Source organism: Camellia sinensis, chromosome 15 (genome assembly GCF_055761805.1).
Source record: "Camellia sinensis isolate YWXY chromosome 15, ASM5576180v1, whole genome shotgun sequence".
NCBI lineage: Eukaryota > Viridiplantae > Streptophyta > Magnoliopsida > Ericales > Theaceae > Camellia > Camellia sinensis.
Genome location: NC_138975.1, coordinates 22484945 through 22511257, shown reverse-complemented (window position 1 = coordinate 22511257; position 26313 = coordinate 22484945). Strand labels below are relative to the sequence as shown.

Sequence of the window (26313 nt, the reverse complement as noted above, 5' to 3'; positions counted from 1 at the left end):
TTCGGAGTCACCTCAAACTGATCCATCGGTGGAGTAGTAAAAAGTGCAATATTCACGAACCCTCGCAGCTCAGATCGCAGTGGTTCAGCTTATATCGCAGCATTCCGGTGACTGCATGGTAAAGAGAGAAGCGAAGGTGAAGATCAGAATGCATGGTAAAGAGAGAAGCGAAGGTGAAGATCAGAACGTGCACAAAGAGAGAGGGTTTGGTTTGGATAGAATGAAGATTAGAGAGAGAGAGAGTCAAATTTCTCTGATCTGATATATGAGTGTGAGTTTAGGGACCTTATACATCAAAAAATAATATTGTGAATTTCTTCCATTACTAAAAATAAGAGAAGGACTTTAGACTAATTTTTCCTAAAAAGTATAATATTTGTGAAAAAAATATTTAGAAAATTCACTAAACACAAAAAATACAAAAAAATACGAGAATTTAGTATATTTTTCATATTTTTGTGTATTTATTGATTTTTAAAAATATTTTACTTTTCAGATACATTTAAATAGCTGTATCTAAAAAAAAGTAAAAAAAAAAAACTTAATTTTTTAAAAATATTTACTAAAAAATAAAAAATAAATAAAACTAAACACACGGAATGTAACCCAAAAAAATTTAAAAGCCAAAAAAACTGATCCCTACCCTACCCATGGACTCTGGTCCAGGCTTGACCCGACTTCATGATGGGCAACCCGACAAAAACAGGCTTATATTTGTTCGACCCTCGGTTGAACCGGATCAAAATGGCGGGAAACAACTCACTCTCTGCAAGACGACTTCCATTTTTCTAGGGTTTGCGAAGAACCAACGTTCATGTCGATCCCTCTTCAATCAAATCCTCTCACTCACACCGCCTGAGTACTTTTAGAGAGAGAGAGAGAGAGAGAGAGAGAGAGAGAGAGAACTCTACTGAGACAGATGCCGATCTACAAGATCAGGGGAGTCGATGTCGATTTCCCATTCGAGGCTTACGATTGCCAGATAGTGTACATGGAAAAAGTGATCCAATCTCTTCAAGATGTATGTAATTTTGCCAAGAGCAGCTTTTTCATTTCTAGTATCTCGCATTTTAACACTACTGATCTCATTTCGTTTGCAATGAATATATGGAACAATTATATGTACATTTACAAGGTTTTATTTGTGTTTACCAATCAATTAATTACGCTGGTATGTAATAGAGAACCTATGTAGTATGTTTTTAGGGTAATTCTATTTTCACGCTCAGTGCATACACTTAATGAACACTTCCTCAATACATACATAAAAAAAAATTAAAAAAAACTCAGTACACATCTCTTGATTTCAACAATAATACTCTCATCTTTGATTTCAAAACCCTAACCCACCCCTTCTTCGCCGCCACTCTCAACCCTGCATTGCCACTCTCAGCTCCCTTCCATCCTAGACCTCCAAAGTGGGTGGTTCGGGGCAGGAAGCTTGTGGGAGTTTATGGTTCATAATGGAAGGTGGTTGTAGGTGGAGGGGGAAACAGGCGATGGGAGGGGATGATGGAGGAGAGAGGTGGCAATGGTGATGGGGGATGGTTGCGGTGTTTTAGAATTAGGGTTTTGGTGTAAGAAGATAAGGCTATTATGGTATTTCTATATAAAATTGTATTAAGGAAAATTTCATTCAAGTGTGTGAAACGAGGTGAATTGGTGTGTGGAAATAAAATTACTTGTTTTTAATCATCAATCAGAGAGCCTATTGTTTATACCATTACACGGATCAATATCGAGCTGCATTTCATGTTGGGGACATGATTGTGAAACTTGTCGGTGCTTTGGATTATATTGTTCTCAACCAAATGGATTTGGTTTCTGGGTAATTTAAGTCTGAGCATCTCTACACACACAGAAAGGTACAATTATCAATGGTTCAACCAGCTTGGGTAAGCTTGTTCTAAGTATGAGTAGTAGTTGGCTGTAAAACCCAACTGGGTGTTACTGGGCAACTTCAGGTTACTGTTTTTCATATTGGTTTGGATGGGATTCGAACAAACTTTATTTTTTTTAACATGATAACATCATCCCCAATGAAATTGCTCTGAAGATACTTTGCTGTGCTGTAATTGGGAGTCTCATCTCCATTTTGGTATATACCAATAAATATACCAATCTTTTAACCCTATTGTTATATTCGGAACATTTAAAAAACATTTATCTGTTTGTGATCTTATGGGTACAGCATTATTATTTTTGTAAAGGTTATGGATGTCTGAGATTTATACCAGGAACTATTTTTGGTGATAAATTTCATATATAATCATAATTATCACCGATATTATTCTCTGATTACTTCATGTATGCATGTGATACAACATTTTCAGAGATGTAATGCGTTGTTGGAGAGCCCTACTGGAACTGGGAAAACCTTGTGTCTTCTTTGTGCTACATTGGCTTGGAGGAAGAGTTTGGGAGAATTCTCAACCTGTAGGAGTGAGAAAATAAGTCATAATGTGGGAAAAGAACTTTCTGATGAACCATTGTCGCAGTCTGAATCATTGAATCTACCCACAATACTATACACTTCGCGCACTCACAGCCAACTTCGACAAGTTATTCAAGAGTTGAAGAGAACCAATTACAGGTCAAAGTTGATCATGATATATAGCAAATCATAATTGTATTCTGGATTGACGTATGTTTATATATAAACGTTAGTACTGAGGTTGTTGTATCTTATTTATTAACGTATTAGTTACTCTGTTAATCAATCATAACTGTACTTTGGTTACCCATTATGTTATCAAATTTGAAGCTGGACAGTTGGAGGAGTCTGTGTTTAAGTTCTACTATTTTTTTCTCTGTTATAATTCTTCCTATTGTGCTTTTTATGGGTTGCCTTTTTTTATTCTTTGTGTGTTTCCCCCAAATTTGGAACAATTACAAGAGTTTCCAGGATACCTAGATTTCAAATCTACCTTTCCTGGTGCATTTGCCATCAGATTGCATCCCTGCAAATGGACATGAAGTTAAAATATATTTTTTTAAACATTATTTACACATAAAAATGTATGTTTTTCTTTTGAACTTCAACAATGTGGTACATGATTACCTGATTCCATTGCTGGTTTGTGAAGATATTGTGTGCATGATGATATAGAATCTGTATGATCTTGTAAAACAGTGTTTCAACATTTCGTCAGCTTGAACTTTGAACAAATCTTCCTTAACAGTCGATTTTTCCATCAGGTATCATCCAGTACCAATAAGGCACCTTGGACATTTTTAGCAGAAAATTTAGTGTGCTTGATACAAACATTGACAAATGTTTGTTCAAGAATTAACTGCATGCATATCAATATTGCTGCACATGAATGCATTATATACTTGGCCTAGTTGTTAATTGAATTGGAAGGTGATTGCAGAAACTTCAGATGCCATACCTTTTTGTGATGAACTTGTAATTATTCTGACCAAGAGTTATGGTATTTCTTTAACTGAGTACATAGAGAATTTTCCATGCAAGTAATACCTTTTCTCTTGAAGTTGTTGGTTTGTCACTAACAGTGCTTTGGATAATTATATATAAAAATAAAAAACTGAAATTTGAAATTGCTCAATGTTAGATAACATGCAGGCCCAAAATGGTAGTATTAGGATCTCGTGAGCAATTATGCATTCATGAAGAAGTGAGTTTGCTCCGTGGAAGAACCCAGACAAATGCCTGCCATTCCCTTTGCAAAAAGCGCAAAAAGCGATACTGCCGCCATTTTCCTCGTGTTGCAGGTAATTTTATATGAGTAACACATGGTTGTTTTTTATGATGTATATTCTGTTTGGTTTCTCTCTTTAGCTTCAATGCACAACTTATGAGCTTTTAAAGTAAATATATGTAAGAGGATAGATTGGAGCAGGTAATGAGTTTGTTTAGCTGAATCAAATAACATGATTTCCTGACGCTCACAATAGTGATGGCTTAATATTCTTGAATGCTCTTATGGACTCTTTCTTGTCAATCAGAAGGCTCTTTATGATATGTACTAATCCAATGAAACTTCTGCTTCCTTTTGATATTCAGTGGATCAATTTTTCTGAAAACAGCAAACCTTTCCATTTTTCTTTTGTAGAATTTATGAAGGAAAATCCCGGTCTTGGAGATGAACCTATTGACATAGAGGAGTTGGTCAATATTGGAAAAAGCTGTGGACCGTAAGTTTTTTACATATTGTTCTCTTTTAATATCAAAAAGTTAAATAATAAGTTCATGTTTACTCGTGATTGTCAATGTTCACACTTTTTTGTAGGTGTCCTTATTATGTGTCACGAGAGCTCCACAAGGTTGCTGATATAGTGTTTGCGCCATATAACTACCTTATTGATACTGGGAATAGAAAATCTCTTTCGATTAAGTGGAATAATAGCATATTGATATTTGATGAAGCTCACAACTTGGTAAGTAGAGACGCTAACTTTTGATGTCTCCTGGCCTTGTGAGCTACTTTTTTCCAATAAACACAAATATGATACTATTCGAATATGGAGATACAACAAAATCTAAAAAAGACATGTATGGCCAAGATCATTTGAAAAATTAAATATTTTAAAATGTTTACAAATTCTATATTAAGCTAAGATCCTCAAATCCAATCATTGAACCTAAACTTCCTGAACTCATTTTCCTAAAATTATGGATTTTGTAAACGAAGGCAATGATGCAATGTTAATTTTCTAGAAACCAGCATTAACAGAGCCTCAGTTCCTCTGCCTCGGTTCCTGAAGCAGAGGAGGAAGGCAAGTGTTTTTTACATTCAATTGTTAAGGATTCAAGTGCTTGCTTTGGTATGGAGGAATTCGCTAGGGGCTCAACCAACAAAGAAATGTATCAGAGGAGAAGAGAAGCCCTAAAATTGATGTTGTTTTCTTCTTTGGTTAAGCTTAAATTGGGCTTCAATTTTCAATTTTGCCAATAAGGCCCTTCTGATTTGTAATTTAAATAGAAACCATTACTTTATTTGTTCTGAACCATATCCTCTATATTTGAGCCATATCCTACTTATTTTAAGCCGTATCATCTTGTGTCTGAGCCGTATCTAAAAGTGAAAAAAAAAAGAAAAAAAAGTTGTGTTGGGTTCTTCTTGGACGTATCTGACATGTATTGGGCACATATCCTTATCTCTCACGCATATCCAATACATACGTTGTCTTTTTGGAGTATCTATGCTTATAGTTTTTTTTTTCCCCTGCTCATCTCCTCTCATAATTTCTATGATGTATGTGACAAAAAATTAATTATTCAGTGTAAATCATGCAGGTTTTTAACTTGTATTTAATATATTTTGACTTTAGCTATTGGCAAAAACTAAAATTTCCTTTAAAATCCAGGAAAGCTTATGTGCAGATGCTGCGTCTTTTGACTTGCCTTCATGGATTCTTACAGCGTGCATTTCCGAAGCAAAAAACTGTGTAGACCTTTCTATTGCAAGGAGGGATAATTCAAATGACAAATCATGTAATCCAGATAATTTTGCAATTCTCAGAGGTAAATTAAATTGGTTGACCGAATCAATTATATAGATGTTTCCATTCCTTATCACTACTTTCATAATGTATGTTTTACTGTTCTAATAGTATTACTTTCATGATGTATATTTTACTGTTCTAATAGCATTTATACTAGTTCCTTGGCTGATTCAGAAACCAGCTTGTTTATTTTAGAGCAATAAATCTTGTTTTACTGGAAACTTTATCATATATTTAGTTATATTTTGAGTCATATTTGCTTTATCTATTTCTTTTTTTCATTATATTCATGGGTGATCAATTTTCTGAGTTAAATCATGCATTTCTGGCAGCACTTCTTTTAAAACTTGAGAAGCGGATTGCTGAAGTCCCTATTGAATCCAAAGAATTTGGTTTTACCAAGCCTGGGCCTTACATTTATGAACTACTTGCTGATCTGAACATCACATATAAAACTGCCACAATGCTGATTGGTACAATTGAAGAAGCTGTTATGCTTCTTGAGGAAGGTAAGCTATAAACAGTCACATAGCCTTGACAGTTGTGGTTTCAGCATTCTCCAAGTCAATTGTTATTAATGGTTTTATGTGTGGGACATATAGTTTTGTTACACCAATATAATCAAAATAATGAGTCACTCTTTTTCATATATGTCTTTCTTGTTTATCAATATTTGGATGGACAAATTCATAATTTAGAACATGGATGGTGGTTAATTTTTTTGTTATCTATCCTCTGATCTATTTTGGTTTATTTTGACCTGAATTCCTTTTTCTTTTCTTTAGATGCAAATGTCACTGATAGTGGAGGGCCACACAAGATGAAGAGAACTGTATGCAGGCTGGATAGTATGGGTGACATTCTTAAAATAATTTTCAGAGATGGTGGTAGAGCTCATGCTCAATATTATCGTGTAAGTTTGGATATAATGATGTTTTTAACTAATCGTATAGTTAGGTAGGGCAACTATATTATATGCGTTGTAACTTTATAGCTGGAGTTTTTTCCATGAGATAATTGTCTGACTTGATTTTATTTTTATTTTTTTGTTTCCTAAGCTTCATGTTCAGGAAGTTGAAGCTAGTGCTGCAGCTGCTTTTAAAGGTGATAGGGAGACATATTTCTTCTAAAGTTTGAGTCTTAACTTAATTTGATATACTTGATGTGTATTAAATATTATATTTCTGTGATGTACATATGTATTTATTTATTTTTCTCTTTCTTTTGAATTATCAGTTTGTCACTGATGTTTACAATATGTATGTGACCGTATGCACAGAAAATCATTTATATGGAATAAATTCTCTGGATCTAATAAAAAATTAGGACTATGTTGAAGAATAATAACAAGCAAACTGTCTTCAAACTGAAGGTTCGCTTAATTCACTCTGGCTGCAAGGCATCTGGAATCCTTGGCTCAAGCCTATATGAAATTATGTCATGAAAAGTTGAATTATGTCATTGTGAAGTTTTTCCTTCTTTTTTTTTTTTGAACAATATTGTGAAGTTTTTCCTTTGCGTTGTATTAAAGCAACAAATTCTGGAATGGCCTAGTCTTGTAGACTTGCTCCTCTATGCAATTGAAGACATGCATTCTTGCCCTATACCTCCTTATATATTTTCATTGATTTTCATGCTGCAGGTAAGGCTTCTAGAACACTCAGCTGGTGGTGTTTTAATCCAGGAATTGCCATGGAAGAATTCTCCCAGTTGGGTGTTGGATCCATCATTTTGACATCTGGCACATTATCTCCAATGGATTCATTTGCTCAGGAATTTAAGTTGTAAGTCACTTTAGACAGATTGGTCTTAGTGTTTATTTGGTTGTGTCATGAGCTCCGAAATTGATAAAAAAAAAAAATTCCTTTTTTCTTTGATTGTCATGTCAGAGAATTTCCTGTTCGTTTGGAGAATCCTCATGTTATATCTGCAAATCAGATATGGGCTGGAGTTGTATCAGCTGGTCCATCTAGTTACTCTTTCAACTCCTCATATCGAAGCCGTGATTCTGTAGAGTACAAGCTAGAGCTTGGCAATGCTATTGGTATGTAATTAGGTATTAAGAATGCGGGTTCTATGTAATGATATACATGTATGACAAACTATCTCTTGGTAAATGATTTGAATACCTTGTACATGGATAGTTTTGGGGTTTGATGGTTTAGGAAGAATATTGCTTTTTTAAAACCTGACTTGTTTTCCTGATGGAGGAAAATTTTGGCTTTTCATTGCACTTAACTGAAGATGTTTACATTTTTTACAAGGAAAATTGCAAATGAAGCTTTGTTTAAATCAATCTTCCTTCTGAAGTCAGTAGCCTCATTAGTATGATAATTATTTCATGAAGTTTTTGTTCCGTGGTTTTGATGCTTCAGTCAATTTTGCTCGAATTGTACCGGATGGCTTGCTAGTATTTTTTCCATCTTACTACCTTCTGGATCAATGTATTGGGTGTTGGAAGAATACGGTAAGGGTTCTAGCACAAGTAGTGAAGATTTGTGATCTGTTTGCATTTTATCTTGATGAACTATCCTTCTTACTCTCTAGATTCATACAAACTCAACAATTTCCAGCACAATCTGGGAGAGAATCTGCAAACATAAGCAAGCTGTTGTAGAACCAAGACAATCATCACTTTTCCTTTTGTCAATTGACGTAAGGAAATTAATCTACGTACTTGGTCAACATTTCTTCAAATTTCCCTTATATACTGCCTTCACCTCAGATATTTCTTATGAATTCATTTTTGGGCAGGACTACATGATTAAGTTGAAGGACTCCACAGCTTCTGGTGCAGTATTTTTTGCGGTTTGTCGTGGCAAGGTGTGGCTTCATTTTGAAATTTAAGCAACATCTTGTGTTGTGGTAAACTTGTTTGTTCTTCTGTTGCACTATAAAATTGTGTAATTGCTTTGGAAGCATTTGAAGAGCTCTTATAAGGCCTTTGGAAGCTTCCAATAAATGTGCACATGATGTGTTAAACAACAGCTATGAATGAACTCAGACAACACTTTTGTCAATTTGTCATCCTTGATGCTATGCTATTACATCATCTTAACAGATGGTTAGTGTTATGATGGTAACTAGAGATGCATGAAATAATCAGGACTCTTTACTTCATTCTACAAGTGGCTTATAATTGAAAAGCCCAACCAATACTTCTCTTTAAAACCCAGGTATTAAGGAGAGGGAAACTGGAGCCTTATAACCAACACAGATGGGGCAACTCGAGGCGATGTGGGCCACATTCCAACACACGCTCCTGGACCACAATATACAGTAGCTAGACAAAAGGCACACAATCACAGGCCTAACCAAGCTCTGATACCAAATTGAAAAGCCCAGTCCACACTTCTCCTTAAAATCCAGGTATTAATGAGAGGGAATCTGGAGCCTTATAACCAACACAGGTGGGGCAACTCGAGGCGATGTGAGACACATTCCAACACACTCCCCTGGACCACAACATACAGTAGCTGGACAAAAGGCACACTAATCACAGGCCCAACAAAGCTTTGATACCAAATTGAAAAGTCCAGTCTACACTTCTCCTTAAAACCCAGGTATTAAGGAGAGGGAATCTGGAGCCTTATAATCAGCATAGATGGAGCAACTCTAGGCGATATAGGACACATTCCAATACTTATCAACTTGAATAGATCAAATTATTGGATTTAAAACTGCAATTTTTCCATAGTTTCCGTATATTTTTGTTGTATTGATTTCTGGATTTTAATATGAATTCAAATTCTTACCATCATGAATCAATTTGTGATTCAAATCTTAGGAAACTGAACAGTTGCAGGGAAGGTGCTCGATATGTTCATAGTACAACGTGGAATTTTGAATTTGTTTCGTGGATCCCATTGTTGGGCATAATTTTGTGTGCTGTCCTTGAAGCTGTGTAAATGACTCTCATCTCATTTATCATGTCTCGAATTATAAATTGGCTAGTCTGCTTCCTATACATGTCTCTTGCAATGAGGACTCATGTTGATGACAGCTCCCCGGCTAAGTAGATAACCTCAAACATTGTAGATGCTGATTGCACAATGTGACTCTTTTCATGCATGTCTCTCACATAATGTTTCCCTAAGGTCAAGTGAACATGCTTGGAACAGTTTCAAAATAGATAGTGCTAGTAGTTATGTCTTGTATTGTTGTACATAGGCACCATAACTTGGGTTTCTTTCTGTTAAATTGATCTTCTTGTATTCCTCAACTTCCACTACACCCAAATATATGCCATTGATGCTGCATTAATTACCTACTTACCAGTAGTAAGTTTCAGCAGTAAGAAATGATGGCATGTGTAAATCTTAGATACCATTGTTCTTGTATTTTGTGGTGCCAAAATGAATTTAAGTAGTCATTGAAGAAATGTTTCCTCAGTGTCAAAGGTTGCATTTCCATTGATGTCGCACATGGTGGGGGTGTTTATATTGGTAATTGATGACATGTTTGGGATCTTACAAAACAAAAAAATTAACATTTCTGAAATTCTAGTTAAATGGTACTGGAATCTAGTAACCATTTTTTTTGGGGGGTGCTACCCTTTTAATGATGATACTTGTGAAGACCGAAGTTTGTTGCTACTTCTCATGTCTGCAGTAGACAATCTTTCCAAAGTCCCATTTTTGTACCATGCTTAATAGCCTTTGTTTTATTAGGTAAGTGAAGGTTTAGATTTTGCAGACCATGCTGGGAGAGCTGTGGTGATAACTGGTATGCCGTTTGCCATGAGGACTGATCCAAAGGTTTGATAATCTTCTTGTCTGTTTTCTCTTGGTTATTGTTGTCCATGATGTGAGTTTTAATTGTATCAACTTTCCGAGATATATTTGGCAATTGGCATTAGTAAAACAAACTTTGGAATCTAGTGTTATCTTTCAAGGCATCTGGTTTCTTTATCCCTGACATGCCATAGTGGAACTATACCCAACTTTTTGAGTTGCAGTTCCTTTAAGCTGAATTGACAATGTTCAAGAATAGAAGTATATGATGCTTTCTCTGTGCCAGGGCCTTGGTTATCTCTGTGCCAGGGCTTGGTTTGAGAGTTTCTCTATTCAGTCCACATCACCTGCTATAATTTTGTCATGTCATAACTGTTATCATTATATCCATATATTTTCTTCAGGTTAACTTTGCTATGGAACAGAACACAAACATGCAAATATGGCTGTCTAGATTGTTCTTCTTTTGGTATGCTTTCTGCTGGAAATTTGTGTTAATGTATATAATATGATAGTGGTGTTGGTGGTAGATAATGACATGTATATAATATGATAGTGGTAGATAGTGGTAATATATAATATGTAAGTGGCATATAATGGGTTATAATGATGTTTGTAATATCTCCTATATAAGGAGTGTCATTTGGTCTTGTAAGATAAGAAGTTTTGAATATAACAGAAATATATTCCTTCTTCCTCATATTTTCGGAGTTTTTCTTCCTCATATTTTCTAAGTTGGTATCAGAGCAACAAAAAACACAGCAGCCCTAAAACCGTCATAGCCATGTCGGAAGTCACGTCCGAAACCACTTCAACCCCTGCCGCTGCCATTCCGGTGAAAACGTCCAACTCTCACTCTATCCAAATCACCACCATCCGCCTAAATGGTGATAATTTTCTCCGCTGGTCACAATCTGTCCGGATGTATATCCGTGGGCAAGGAAAGATCGGTTACATCACTGGTGACAAGAAGGCTCCTGCTGTTAATGATCCGCTGTCCGACAGTTGGGACGCTGAAAATTCTATGGTTATGACATGGTTGTTGGTCAATTCCATGGAGGAGGATATAAGCTCTAATTACATGTGCTATACTACTGCACAAGAATTGTGGGATAATGTTAGTCAGATGTATTCTGACCTAGGAAATCAATCTCAAGTCTTCGAATTAACTTTGAAGTTGGGAGAGATTCGTCAAGGAGATGATTCTGTCACCAAATATTTCAATTCGTTGAAAAGGTTGTGGCAGGATCTTGACATCTTCAACACATACGAATGGAAATCGGTTGACGACTGCAACCACCACAAGAAAACTGTGGAAGACAGCCGTATTTACAAGTTTCTTGCCGGCCTCAACATCGAGTTCGATGAAGTGCGAGGAAGAATTATTGGCAGACCTCCTCTCCCATCCATTGGCGAAGTATTTGCCGAAGTCAGAAGGGAAGAGAGCCGAAGGAGCGTCATGCTTAAGAAAAAAGGTACTGGTGAATCAATTGAAATTTCTGCTTTAATTAGCGATGTTGCGGCCAACAAGGCTGCAAATTACCAGCGCAGGTTTGATGATAAGCCACGGGTCTGGTGTGATTTTTGCAACAAGCCTCGCCATACACGCGAAACGTGTTGGAAGATCCATGGCAAACCTGTCAACTGGAAAAGCAGCAAACAAGGAGAGAAGAATCGTGGCTTTCCTACCGCTAATGAAGCCGATTCAGGTCCCTTCAACAAAGAGCAGATTGATCAACTCTTAAAGCTGATAAAATCCAACTCCTCAGCCGGTACTCCTAGTGTTTTGTTGGCACAAACAGGTAGAAATCCTAAAGCTTTCTCTTGCCTAAACTTCTCTCCGTGGATCATAGATTCCGGTGCCTCCGATCACATGACTAGTTTTTCCCATTTATTTAGTACCTATTTCCCTTGTTCTGGTCGTGACAAAATCAGAATAGCCGATGGTAGTTTTTCACCTATTGCAGGAAAAGGATTTATTAAACTAACTGAGAAAATTAATCTCAATGCTGTTCTTCACGTCCCCAACTTAGTCTGTAACCTTTTGTCTGTCAGTAAACTATCTAAGGATTCTAATTGTCGTGTTACATTTTTTGAATCCCATTGTGAATTTCAGGACCAGAACTCGGGGATGATGATTGGGCGTGCTAGGATGCTTGAAGGTCTTTACTACTTTGATGAAGTACCTGTTAATAATAAAAAAGCTCAGAGCTTTAATAGTACTAGTTCAATATCTGTTCGAGAAAAAATAATGCTATGGCATTATAGGCTAGGACATCCTAGTTTTCTTTATCTGAAACATTTATTTCCAGAATTATTTAAAGGGATTGATTGTTGTTCTTTTCATTGTGAAAGTTGCATTTTTGCAAAATTTCATCGCTCTACTTATTTGCCAAAACCTTACCAGGCTTCCAAACCTTTTTATTTGATTCATAGTGATATTTGGGGCCCTTCTAAAATCACTACTCTTTCTGGTAAAAGATGGTTTGTTACATTTATTGATGACCATACCCGCTTATGTTGGATTTATTTGATGAATAAAAAATCTGACGTGAAAAATTTATTCACATATTTTTACAATATGATTGAAAACCAATTTCAAACCAAAATTGGTATTTTACATTCTGATAATGGAACAGAATATTTCAATGAACAGTTGGGTGAGTTTTTGGAAAAAAAGGGGATTTTTCATCAATCTACATGTCGGGATACCCCTCAACAAAATGACATTGCAGAACGAAAAAATAAACATCTACTTGAAGTAGCACGTGCTATAATGTTTTACATGCATGTTCCTAAATATCTATGGGGTGAAGCAATTTTAACAGCCTCTTATTTGATAAACAGGATGCCTACAAAGGTGTTAACATACAAAACACCTTTTGATTGTCTCAAAACTTTTTTTCCTGACACGGGGTTGTTTTCTGATTTACCCGCCAAAGTTTTTGGATGTACTGCCTATGTTCATGTTCCCAGTCAATTTCGTTCAAAACTTGACTCCCGTGCTATAAAATGTGTTTTTTTGGGTTATTCCTCAAACAAAAAAGGGTATAAGTGTTTCGATCCTCAAACCAAGAAATTTCATGTGAGTATGGATGTGTCATTTGTGGAAACAAAATCCTATTTCCCCAACACTTCTCTTCAGGGGGAGACAAGTGGAGTAGAAGATCGTTTTTGGGATATTTCTATCCTGCTCCCCAATGTCATTTATCCTACACAAAAACCACATCTGTCTGATAATTATCACTTAGGAGAACCAAGTTCTATGGTGCCTAGTCAAGAAGATTCTTGTTTAGGGGGAGAAGTACTACAAAATGATCTAAATCCTGAGCTTCAGGTTTATACTAGGAAGCGATTTCATCTGAGGAATAATGACCCGAATGTCCATCCTAATGACCCGAATGTCCACCCGAGTTCTGGCATCGAAATTTTAGGTAATCCTATTCCTTCTATTTTCGACCTTGATGTTCCTATAGCAATTAGGAAAGGTGTCCGAAATTGCATTAAACATCCTATTGCAAATTACTCTCCTATCAAAGACTGTCTAAAAACCATAGAGCTTTCACATCTAGGATTTCACACTTGTTTGTTCCAAGGAATATACAGGAAGCATTGGATGATCCGAATTGGAAATTAGCAGTCATGGAGGAGATGAATGCTTTAAGGAGAAGTGGTACTTGGGAGATAGTTGATCTACCCAAAGACAAGAAAACAGTTGGGTGTAAATGGGTGTTTACGATAAAATGTAACGCAGATGGAAGCGTTGAGAGATACAAGGCGAGACTGGTGGCTAAAGGCTTCACTCAAACTTATGGGATCGACTATCAGGAGACGTTTGCTCCTGTTGCTAAAATAAATTCCATCAGAGTACTGTTATCTCTTGCAATAAATTCAGATTGGCCTCTACATCAACTTGACATTAAAAATGCATTTCTCAATGGTGATCTTGAAGAGGAGGTGTTCATGAGCCTACCGCCGGGATTTGAGCAGAGACTTGGAAGCGACAGAGTATGCAGATTGAACAAGTCATTATACGGACTCAAACAATCACCAAGAGCGTGGTTTGAACGCTTTGGGAAGGCAGTTATCAGTTGTGGCTTCTCGCAGAGTCAAGTAGATCACACAATATTTTATAAACATTCAAAAAACAGTAAAATTGCAATTTTGATTGTTTATGTTGATGACATCATTTTAACTGGTAATGATGAAGCAGAGTTAGCAGCCCTCAAAGAGAAACTCGCAAAAGAATTTCACATTAAGGATCTGGGAGCCCTCAAGTATTTCCTCGGAATGGAATTTGCAAGATCCAAGGAAGGTATATTCGTTAATCAGAGAAAATATGTTCTTGATCTCCTTGGAGAAACAGGTATGCTTGGTTGTAAGATGGTGGAGACTCCGATCGAGCCTAACTTGAAGTTACAAGCTACTAAGGCTGAAGAAGTCAAAGAGAGGGAATAATATCAGCGACTTGTAGGGAAATTGATTTACTTGTCTCATACGCGGCCTGATATTGCCTTTGCAGTCAGCATGGTAAGTCAGTTCATGCACTCACCAGGGGCAGAGCACTTTGAAGCCGTTTATAAGATCTTAAGATATTTGAAAGGAACTCCAGGGAGAGGCTTACTGTTCAAGAAACATGGACATCTTCAAGTTGAAGTATACACAGATGCAGACTGGGCAGGAAGTGTTATAGACAGGAGATCAACATCCGGATACTGCTCCTTTGTAGGTGGGAACCTAGTTACATGGCGGAGTAAAAAACAGAATGTGGTAGCTAGAAGTAGTGCAGAAGCAGAGTTCAGAGCTGTTGCCCATGGAATCTGTAAAGTAATGTGGATTAAAAGAATTCTTGAAGAATTAAAGCTTTCTCACCCGACACCTATGAAGGTCTATTGTGACAACAAAGCAGCTATATCTATAGCTCATAATCCAGTTCTACATGATCGCACAAAACATATAGAAGTGGATAAACATTTCATCAAGGAGAAAATCAATGCTGTCATAATCTGTATGACCTACCTTCCAACAGGTGAACAATTAGCTGATGTGCTAACGAAGGGACTACACAAGAAGCAATTTGATAAGCTGACTAGCAAGCTGGCTATGGAAGATATCTTCAAACCAGCTTGAGGGGGAGTGCTGGAAATTTGTGTTAATGTATATAATATGATAGTGGTGTTGGTGGTAGATAGTGGCATGTATAGAATATGATAGTGGTGTTGGTGGTAGATAGTGGCATATATATAATATGATAGTGGTAGATAGTGGTAATATATAATATGTAAGTGGCATATAATGGGTTATAATGATGTTTGTAATATCTCCTATATAAGGAGTGTCATTTGGTCTTGTAAGATAAGAAGTTTTGAATATAACAGAAATATATTCCTTCTTCCTCATATTTTCGGAGTTCTTCTTCCTCATATTTTCTAAGTCTTTCCTAGAAAACCGCTTCTGTTCTGTTGTTCACTCTAACCATACTACATTTTAATTCATGTGCTTAGATTTTTTTTTTTTCGTCATGTCACCTTTTTATTAAATAAATCTTGTATTTTTATGTGATGTGTGACAGGTTCGTTTAAAGCGAGAGTACTTGGATCAACACACACGGTCACAACAAATGGGATGTAAGGTGGTCTTGATACCACCAAACATGACTTAGAACTTTACTCTTTAGTAATCTTTCTCCTTTATAGATAAGCTACCTTTTTTTTTTTTAATCACATTTTTTTTTTTTTTTTTTCAAGTGTACTTACATCGAAATTGCAGGTTCTGACTGGAGAAGAGTGGTACAGTCAAGAAGCATTGCGGGCTGTGAATCAGGCTGTTGGGCGTGTCATTCGTCACCGCCATGATTATGGTGCAATTATATTTTGTGATGAAAGGTTGTAGTTATTTTTTTTGCAAAAACTAGAAATTGCATTGAAATGTAGCCATTTGTTGTCACAATTGTATATTACACCCTGCATGTTCTCAGTGGTTCCTATTAAAAGGTGAAACCAGGTGCAATAGATCTGCAAAGTCATCAATTCTTTTACATTTTAATTCAATTTTTTGTTATATTTTCTTTATGTGAGGAAGATGTCTGATCATTTGTATGCTTTGCTTTTGTATGAGAATAATTTTTTTTGGTGCTAGTCCTATGATTTTTATCATTGCTCTTATTGAATTGCCAGTAATGTTTTCAGTTTGGTGAACATGAAAATTTTGTCCTTTCTTTTTACCTGTCAATTAATCCTGTTAGATTCCAGAGTTCTTCATTAAACTAATCTAGTTTTTTTCTGTCACCTCCTGTGTTGTAAACAGGTTTGTACATTCAAGTCGCCAGTCCCAGATATCACTTTGGATACAGCCTCATATCAAGGTGCATTTTGTGGGGTTTGTATTGAGATTTATGGTTTGAAAAACTCACACTGGCACACTGTTACCCATGCAGTGTTACTCCAAATTCGGGGATGTAGTTTTCACATTGACACGTTTTTTCCGAGATGGAGCAATTCGCGGTCCTACAAAGCTGGAACTAACACGGAGTGAGGACCATGGTTAGTATCTTTTAGCTAAAGGATACTTACTAGTTTCACATTTTTTACAATACATTTCTATGTTCTACCTTCATGACATTTACGTGCAAGTGTTGAAGTAGACCCTAGGAATTTATTAAAATCATCGATCTTTGTGGATCATATGCATCGGTTTGTTCCAAGAAATGTGTTGGTTCCCTAGCTTTTGTTAAAGGAAAATTTACTGTCTCATCTTTTTGTCCATGAAAGTAATTATGAAATTTACTCCAAGCTAGTTGCAATAGAAGTATTGGCAAGTAGAGGGTCAATTGCAATTGGTGGCCTTTTCCTGATTGCAGTGCAGTGGCTTAAAATCAGTAAAGCTGTTTGGATTTTCTCTTCTAGTATTTTGAACTTTCTGAGCCCAAGATTTTAATTGCCTGGTTATGGTTATTGATTATCAAGCTTATCATCAAAAGCCAAAGGGTATGGGGTGATAAAGAAGTTTGGTTTGCAGAAGATAATCTCATTAAGAGCTATATTACTAATGATATATGAATGGAGATGTAAACACAACTTTATTAAAAAGCATCAAGACGATGCAAAGAATACAAAAATGTAGCCCACAAAAGGACTAAACAAAACTAACAAATCAAATCCTCCACAAAATCTACAAAAACCAAAAGGAGAAGTGTACAAAAACCAACATACACATCTTGTAGTTTTCCAAATATCAAATTTAGATTACCTCTTTTTATATGAAGAAAATACGCATTTAAAAGGTGCTTCAGCTCCTTGAGTTAGAGTTCTATAGCAGATTCTTACACCGGTTTGTACTTTCCAAATCCTAATTGAAATAATTTAGAGAAGAGCAGCAAATTGATCACCTCCTTGAATCTGGTTCTGATAAGAATTTTACTTTACCTAATAAAGGAATAAACGCCCTGGAAAATGACTCCAATACTATTTATACCACTTGGGTAATGGGGAAACCAAATTGCTTCATTATTTTCTGTTTGTTGATATCTTGAAAGAACTTATTTTGGTATCTTAAAGTTTGTAATGTCTGTATGCTTGTCTTTTGACCTAAAGGCTATTTTTGCTAAAATTATCTGAATCATTTTGGAGACCGAACCCAACTGTCCTCCCATTTCTATTTCAAGGGTGAGTTTTGCACATATTTCTTGGTTTGTGCAATTTAAAAAGTTGGTTGAATATGCTATGGCTAATGGTTTGCTTATGTCCTGTTGCAGGAAATGTGAATAGATTGGAAACTGCACGGCCCTTTGACAAACTTCACTTGGAAAACTTAGTTGCTCCCCTGGTATTTCTTTGATTATTTCTGAGTGATAACTCATACTCCACTGTAGAAAAAGTTATCTGTGGCATTTGTCTATTTTCACTGTTTCCTCTTTCTTGCTGGTGGATTTGTATGCAGACCATGCCAATGGATTCAAATTGCTGTAATAAGTTTTCATCTTCTACATCTGAGGTTGAAGACATATCTAGCCAATGGGGAGGAATTCTTCCTGCTAATCGTTCATCTCTGACTCCGTACAAGCAAAAGCCGAGTTTTATGTTGAAACATTCAGGTGATCTGTTCAGCAATCAGAAAAAGTTGTTGATTCCTGGGAGGAAAAGTATACATCAAATAAACTGTGAACAAGATTTGACCAGTAATTCCTCAGTGGATGAAGAAACAAGGGGAGGACTGATTGCATCATGTTCTTTGAAGAAGCCTAAATTGGAGCCTTTTCTAACACAACATATTGAGAATTCTCATGAACCTTCATCGATCGTCAGGGAAGCACAGCTGAACACCACTTCTACCATAAACAATTTGGTGAAACACGAGAAATTGCAGGTCAGCGATTATGGAAGCTTCCAAAATGCTGAAGTTGGTTCAGCAGTGCTGCTTGGAGATGAGATGATTGCACAAAGAAAAACAGAAATGCTTAGTCAGAAAAACAAGGTGGTTCTGTCAAGTCCTTCACCTTGTGGTGATGAAGAAAGAAAAGGATATGCTTTTCTGATCCAGGTTAAATTCAAACTAGATTCATTTGGTCAACATTGAGATTTGAGCCTTATATCAACTCCACCCATTTAATCTCTTGGTTACTTTTTATCATGCTGGGACAACCATGATTTATCACATTGTGGTCTAGTAAAAACTATCTGACAATAATATTTTGATAGCTGATATGCAAATCAGGCTATGTTTTCTCTCTCTTTGTCAATGTTGTTTGACTCCCCGTATTACAGATTAATTTTTTTTATGTTGTCTCTGATCTGGAAAATTGTGGACTAAAAAAATAAATATACTTGTTGGTGTTTCCTTTCTGTATAGATTTATATTCTATTACGACTCGATCACCAATTGTTTGAGAATTTTCAAGACTGAGACGGAGGACAGGCCAAGCATATAAATTGTTCCTGTGTATTCTTATAATAGGATATTTGTCATTATCAACATATCAAATGAGAGAAAAATAATTATGGTTTTTTTAGTCACCAAATGATTTTAGCTAGAATTCAAGTAAGAAGCATCCCTTGAGATTTCGTATCTACTATCACCTCCATTTTGACTATTAAACATAACAATTCTTCCTTGAAATTTAATGTCGGCACCATCTTGTCCCTACCATGCACCATCCTCCTTTCACATATGTTTCTTTGTTCTTACATATATTTATGCTCTTTATTGAATTATGCAATTGAAAAAGAAAGGTCATTACTCCCGTAGATAACTTGAATTAATGTATTAATCAGATCAAAGCAAGCCCAAGTGTCTAAAATAACTGAATTTAGAGATGAGTTGATTGACTTTGTGACAAAACCTCAGCGAGGCCAGCTAGGAAATAAGGATTTTTTAGTCTCTTATCCTTGAGAGTCTTTCCATAACTAGGTATTATGAAGTTTCAGCGTGTTTTAAAAATGACCTTAAAGGAATTTCCCTGGCAGTTCATTCCTAAAAAAAATTGAAGTATTCCATGACGTACCCCTACAAAGTATCTTGAAAAGTTCCTCATGGAATGCATATTTTGCAGAAGAACATTGTAGCCTCGAGTAGGTTTAGCAGTAATGTTACATTCGACTTTTTGGAACTCTTATTTCTGAATACTGCTATATTGTTCTCTCTCTAATTAAGAAAGGTAAAGTGACCATCTTATGCTTTCCTTATCTTGGATGTCAATGAACAGTTTTTGACTAAGCATATGTTTGGAACTGTGAGCCTTACAGGTTAAAGAGAAGCTTACTGATGCAGAGTATAAAGAATTTTTGGGTTTTATGAAAGCACTCAAGTCTAAAACCATGAAGATAGATCAAGTTTTACAATGCATTGTGAGATTATTCTCTTTTCCAGATAGGTTCCCACTTCGTGAAAGGTAAGAGCGCGATATACACTACCAGTTCTATAAGGTTCAAAATCATTCTTTATAACGGAACCTATTCACTGCCTGAGTGTGGTTACTGATTAATTAGTGAAACAAAAAAAGAGCTGCTGCACCTCCTGCAGTCTTTGATTGTGATATCCCAGCAGTTTTGTCCTGTGTTCTAATATCTTGCTATTTGGAGTATATCATATGCACAAGTTTGATTTTGTCATTTTATTTTTATTGGATCATATGTTGTGCAGTATATGACTGAGCGCATCCAAGAACAAAATTGATAATGTGATATAATTGCTAGATACTTAAGCCTAAACACACCGCATCCTGTATGTGTTATTTGTTGCACGGGATACACTTTTCTATTGCTGGTAATTTTTCTTTCATTAGATCTTTTTGAGTACAGATACTCCTAGAAGCATGTTGGCATTTCTGATTTAGTAACTTGAGATGGAATGTATCAAACTTTAGCTTGCTTTTTTCTGGATATACTCCTGTATTTTAAAAAAAAAAATGGAATTGCATCTTGCATGTGTGTGTAGATGTGCTTGCACTCTTTGCTCACTTCTTTGTAATTTCAGTCAGCAGTTGGCATTTGATGAACCAGATACATCCATTGTTCCCAATGGCTTCCCTCTTTCTATTAAATTAAAACTGATTTAACTCTCTATTCAAGTCAATCCAACAAGACTTTATCTTCATTATTTTGGATTGAGCACACAAATCTACACCATTAGCGCCTTTTGAACCTGCTTGAGAGAGAGAGAGGTTATTATGTAATTTGATTTAACTCTCTATTCAGGTCAATTGCTTTAGCCTTGCCTTAAGACAACCCTTTCCTTACTTAATTTTTCATACTACGAGAATGCAACAACAAATAGTTGTTTTAGTGGGATGTGTCTCTTTCTCTTTCTTTATATATGCATCAACCAAAAAACTAACCAACAGACGTCAAAGGATTTCTGGATGGGAACCATCTTCTGAATGATGCATTTGCAAATCTTTGGTTTGAATATGCCAAACCAGTAGCTTTGGTTGTTGAATCTCCTGCAAGTTAGGTTTTAATTGTATTGGCTGCAAGCAGAACGCAAATGCTTTAGGTGTGTGTTGACCATGCACTTTCACATCATCGAATATCGTATGATCATGAATCTACATGAATTAGCTCCTCTTGGACTTGTTTTTGAGAGAGATAATTTGTTTCCTGTTACAAATTATTCTGCAGTTTTTCAGTTTTTCCTATAATCCCATCAACTTCTTTCAAGGAATTTTCTTTTGCACTCAATAACTATATTTGTGGAAAGTCTTTTATCTGCTTGCCTTAGCATTCCTGGATCTCAATCTTTTTGTTGTCATTGTTGACAGATTCAAGGATTATATCCCTGCAAAGTATCATTCCTTATATGAGCAGTACCTTAAAAGAAGTGACAACACAGTCGACTTATGAAGAAAGAAATTCTTCCATGTAAAGTATTTATATATTGGATTTAATTCTAGGTGTTGCATTTTTAGTATTCTATTGACAGAAATATGGTGAGTATTATTGTCGAATGATTTAGTGTCAAAGATATTTGATAGAGCCATTACTATCATGAGATGAACTGAATAAATGCTGTTGAATATTTGATAATAATATGCGTGTATAAGGAGTTGAAATCATATCTTTTTTGTGCTTAGCAGTATCTTGTTGAAATAGAAACAAATGTTAGCTATATACTTATATATATATATATATATAGAGAGAGAGAGAGAGAGAGAGAGAGAGAGAGAGAGAGAGAAAGGGAGCACCCAATTTGGTGTTCATGAAGTTGTGGACTTTCATTTTCCAAAAGTAAAACCTGACTTTCCACTTGCAAAGTAGTTACAACTACTTTATATATATATTTTGTTAATTTGGCACACAGTGTGTGCCTTCCCTTCTAGTACGATGAAATGTAGTACTGTACTTGAGATTTTAAGTTGAACACAAGGGATACTGGCATATTGAATGCAATTTGAGTAAACTAGTTTCAGAATTGAGGAAAAAATTAAATTATTATTTTTTGCTTAATATGCTTTGCAAGATAAACTCTTTGAGAGCAGAATTTTATTGTTGATTTTCAGAAAGGCTTGACAACTAAATGATGAAGTTACTTGATGGGCCAAAAAGAATCTGTATATGTGCTCTATTTGTGTTCATACTTTAGAACATTTGGTAATTTCTTACTTTGTATGTTTTAATATGCAGAGTATTTGAGGTTAATGGAAAAATAAACATCATTTTGCGATTTTGAGAGACAAAAAGTACTTACACAATATGAAAGCTATAGTTTTGGTGTAGTTACTGTCAAGGAAGTCCAAGAAACATTTCCTCTATTATGTTGTGGGGCTGCCACCTCCAGATTACGAAAGGTACAATTTGGTGCTCCATCTATACTAATTTTGAAGCTTAATGAATCAGAAGTTTTGTTTGAAATCAAAGCTGCATCAGCAAATAAGTGGGGGATACAAAAAAAGCCTGGAAATTTAGTTTGAAATGTAGACATGAAGATAGTCCTTAGTATTATGGTTTTCTCAGCCCACCAGAACTCACAAAAAGGAAGATGAAATGTACTGTAATATATGCTTTTAGTATTTTTGCATAGGGAAATCAGACAGTTCCTTCTTGTTTTTGTGCATCTAAGGTTGTCACAAATCTTGTATCCTTTGTACTGTAAATTACATAAATGTATTTACTTTTGCTAACTTTGTCTTCTATGTATTACCCAGAAAGATAATTATTTGATGAGCTACCCAATTAGAAACCTCTTTCGAGATTTTAGGGAGAAGCAATGAATTTATACATCCCCCACAAACCCTCTGGTTGGGCGCTCTCCCCCACAAATGTAGTTGGATTCTCAACATTATCTAGTGTAGTTGGATTCTCAACATTATCTAGGTCTGGGGCTTAATTTCACTAGTTGACAAGAGATACAAGAAGGGTGAAGGCAATGATGATATTCCTCTAGGCCTATCATTTGGTAACATTCTCTTTTTTTATTTTTTTATTTTTATCTTCTAAATTTGTTTGTTTTAACAAAATTAAAATCGATTTCAAAATTTTAGGAAAAAAGTGTTTTCAAAAGGTTCTCTCTTTCCCTCACCTACCTATGACTAGCCATGTTCTTGTGGGCTCTAGTGATCAAATGATCACCGTAAATGATATCTGACCATGTTTTGACAAACAGTCCCGTTACAGAGCTCGAAAGTTTTGGCTTGAATTTGGCTTGAATTTGAGAAGGAAGGAGGAAGAAGAAGAAGAAGAGAAGGAGAAAGGAACTGGAGGGGCCATCAAAATAGGGCTGGAGGCGAAGGCGGGGCTGTGATGCGACGATCGGCCGACGAGCTGCGACGAGCTTCGACGATCGGCCGACGAGCTGCGACGACTCTCTCTCGCCTCTGTTTCTCTTCTGTGTTCAAAAACGAAGAAGAAGAAGAAAAGAAAGAAAAGGAAGAAAAAGAAAAAGAAAAAAAAACGAATTCGAGCCACTGATTTCGGGCTCTCAAACATTTTTCTTTGACAAACCTCCACAACCTTGTGAACTCCGGCTACATTTCAACCACTAATTTCAGCTAAGTTTAACCAATCCAACTGCAGGCCATCAGATTTGTCCATCCTTCATCGCTAATCACTCATCTTTGATAATTCACCAACCATGTTTTCTTCTTTAGGTAATGGTGTAGGGTGTTTTCTTCCCTAAGATACTGGCTGGAATAAAGCAACAGGGTTTGAAAGCAACACTACTGAAACAACAGAAAAAGACACATTTCACATTGCAAGGGGGTTGTTTATGTAATTTCAATTTTGACTGTCTTAGACATTATTTTATTCATACCTTCCAAATTGCACCCAACCACCCTCTTTTTCGGTGGAAGTACTTAGCCTTTCAAAGCCACAGCACGCTACACATTATTTTTGGGTAGTGCTAGGTCCCACTGACAATTGCACAAAAATAAAGCTATCTCTCAATTTTAACAAAATTTTAATTGAACAAGTTTAAATATCTTGATTTTTTTATAATGTATAAAAATTTAATGTGTCTTGATTTTTTAGGTGTCTGTTTTAGTAGTTTTTTGTTTTTTAGTTAAAATATGAGATAAAACAATTAAAGTATTTGAAAATATATATATATATATATATATTATGAAAAAATATGTAAAAAGTAGAAAGAATTAAGAAAATTTTGACTTTTATATATATACATATATATATATATATATATATATTTTTTTTAATTTTTTTAATAGCTTTTTGACTATTTTATCATCTTTCCAAACGACCTCGTTATTCAAGTTTGGTTTTAAAAATTTAATAATTTTTAAATTATGTTAAATTTAATTTGTTTATATAATAAGTTGACATCAAATGAAATCAAACTTGAATAGCTAGCTCGATTCATTTTAGGGTCATCTCTCTCTACAGAGCAACAAGTGGCACGAGATACACAAGCCAGTAAGTGGTGGAAAATTTACAAGTTAATCTCCTATAACAATAACAACACATTCCAACTGTTTAAAAAAGAAAAAAACTATTTAAAAAATATGTAACCCAACTACTCTTAATGGATGGGAGCATATCTTTCCAACTGTTTAAAAAAGAAAAAAACTATTTAAAAAATATGTAATCCAACTACTCTTAATGGATGGGAGCATATCTAACTTTGAGAAACGTGGTTGTTAGAATTTGGTTATGAATAGGGAGGGATTACAAACATCTAATAGGCAATCTAAATTTTTAAAAGATTACATATTACAAGAAATGTGGTTTTACATTGTCACAATTTTCAATATATACACAATCGATGGTTTGAGATTTGCTATAAAATCGTACTTGAGTAAATTTGGAATTTGAGACTATAAAATTTGAAACAAGAGCTTTTTGAAAATTTGTTTTGTATACTATGGAACTCGTAACTCTATGTAATTGGCAGAATTTCAAGTTTCACACTCTGAGATGAAAATTCACAATGTAAAACTTTACATTGGTTGAATTGAGAGTTAAAACCTCACATGAATAATATAATTTTTTTTTATAATTTTATATATGTTTAATTTCGATTCTTAATTTATTATTCTTGTTGTAGTTCATGTCTCACCAACCAATCAGTGTATTCAATACCTAATGATAAAGAATGTTACGGCCACCAATAAAATCATAATTCAGGGCACAATTTTAGAATTTTGAAACTTCAATGACCAATGCATCATATGCACCCATGATGCCCTCCATTACAAATGTTAAGGAAAATAATTTTCAAATAAAATTTTGTTTAAAAAATCTGAATAAAATGATGTAATAATAATATTTTTAAAATAATTAATTGTTTTTAATAGTTTTTTAGTTTGAAATAAATAATAAATACATTTTTATTATATTATTATGTATAAATTTAGGGCTTGTTTGATTGACAGAATTATAGTATACGATAAAAATTATTAATCCATAGGACTTGTTCCAATTTTTGTTATTCATATTAGATTCAGTTAAATATACAAATTTAGCAAAATAAAAATGGATAAGAGGGAATTATTTATTACCACTTAATTCAGCTGAATAGCCATTCTTACACTAATTTTATTCATTATTAATTCATTTACTATTAATCTAGTTAATCAAACAAAACCTCAATGTAAAATTTTTCATTTTGTATAAACATGTAAAGAAGATTATATATATTCTACCTAGAAAATGCAGTTTCGTACGTACTAATACACCGGGAAACATGCAACAGACAACACAATACTATTTGAATATCTATTGAAATCTCTTTCCCCACGAAACCCACAAACAAACAAAACTTCATTCTTCATATTCAAACTTTTCTCCTTCAACACTACTCTTATATATTACACATTTCATATTATATGTATATATTGCATGTGACATCAGGTCTAAGTTGTGGGGAAAAAAAATAAAAATTTTATTCATATTCAAAGTTTTCTTCTTCAACATTACTACTATACAACTATATATATTATATGCATATATTGCATGTGATATCAAGGCTAAAAATAAAAAATAAAAAATAGTACTCTAGACACCAACAATTGTTTGCATCCCAATTTTTAAAATTACTGAAAGTTTGCTTGATCGTTGTAAATAAAAACAAACAATTATGCAGCGGATAAAATAATCATATCATACCTTTCGATGATAGAACCTCGTGGATAAATCACGTGCTTCCAGAGTCTGATAAATCAATC

General features: G+C 35.0%; 2 protein-coding genes across 5 annotated transcripts; both read left to right on the top strand.

Moving 5' to 3' along the window:
• Positions 1–736: 736 nt before the first annotated feature.
• LOC114277896 (regulator of telomere elongation helicase 1 homolog) lies at positions 737–22815 on the top strand. Of its 4 annotated transcripts, none has more exons than XM_082910211.1 (24): positions 737–1021; positions 2334–2593; positions 3587–3735; positions 4077–4158; positions 4254–4401; positions 5332–5488; positions 5802–5978; positions 6255–6382; positions 6528–6573; positions 7112–7253; positions 7359–7513; positions 7845–7936; positions 8017–8124; positions 8224–8292; positions 10140–10226; positions 15775–15834; positions 15972–16087; positions 16509–16566; positions 16639–16744; positions 17956–18026; positions 18141–18740; positions 19943–20088; positions 21457–21556; positions 22319–22815. In XM_082910211.1, exons 1-23 carry the CDS (start codon positions 920–922, stop codon positions 21536–21538), a joined length of 3141 nt encoding a protein of 1046 aa, XP_082766337.1. In that variant the 5' UTR covers positions 737–919; the 3' UTR covers positions 21539–21556; positions 22319–22815. The 4 variants fall into 4 exon arrangements, with proteins under 4 accessions (XP_082766337.1, XP_082766340.1, XP_082766338.1 ...); XM_082910214.1 differs by having other exon boundaries at positions 3576–3735; XM_082910212.1 differs by having other exon boundaries at positions 21457–21539; positions 22319–22437.
• LOC145813907 (uncharacterized) lies at positions 10855–12493 on the top strand. Its single transcript, XM_082910215.1, has 2 exons — positions 10855–12004; positions 12319–12493. Exons 1-2 carry the CDS (start codon positions 10987–10989, stop codon positions 12351–12353), a joined length of 1053 nt encoding a protein of 350 aa, XP_082766341.1. The 5' UTR covers positions 10855–10986; the 3' UTR covers positions 12354–12493.
• Positions 22816–26313: the final 3498 nt, after the last annotated feature.

What these genes read in the sequence shown, in the direction of transcription:
- LOC114277896 (XM_082910211.1), top strand. Translation starts at nt 920, where the DNA reads ATGCCGATCTACAAGATCAGGGGAGTCGATGTCGATTTCCCATTCGAG. An exon ending in CCATTTTCCTCGTGTTGCAG is followed by an intron (nt 3,736 to 4,076) that starts GTAATTTTATAT and finishes TTTCTTTTGTAG; the next exon opens with AATTTATGAAGGAAAATCCC. An exon ending in TGCTGCAGCTGCTTTTAAAG is followed by an intron (nt 6,574 to 7,111) that starts GTGATAGGGAGA and finishes TTCATGCTGCAG; the next exon opens with GTAAGGCTTCTAGAACACTC.
- LOC145813907 (XM_082910215.1), top strand. Translation starts at nt 10,987, where the DNA reads ATGTCGGAAGTCACGTCCGAAACCACTTCAACCCCTGCCGCTGCCATT. An exon ending in TGTTTTGTTGGCACAAACAG is followed by an intron (nt 12,005 to 12,318) that starts GTAGAAATCCTA and finishes TGTGAATTTCAG; the next exon opens with GACCAGAACTCGGGGATGAT.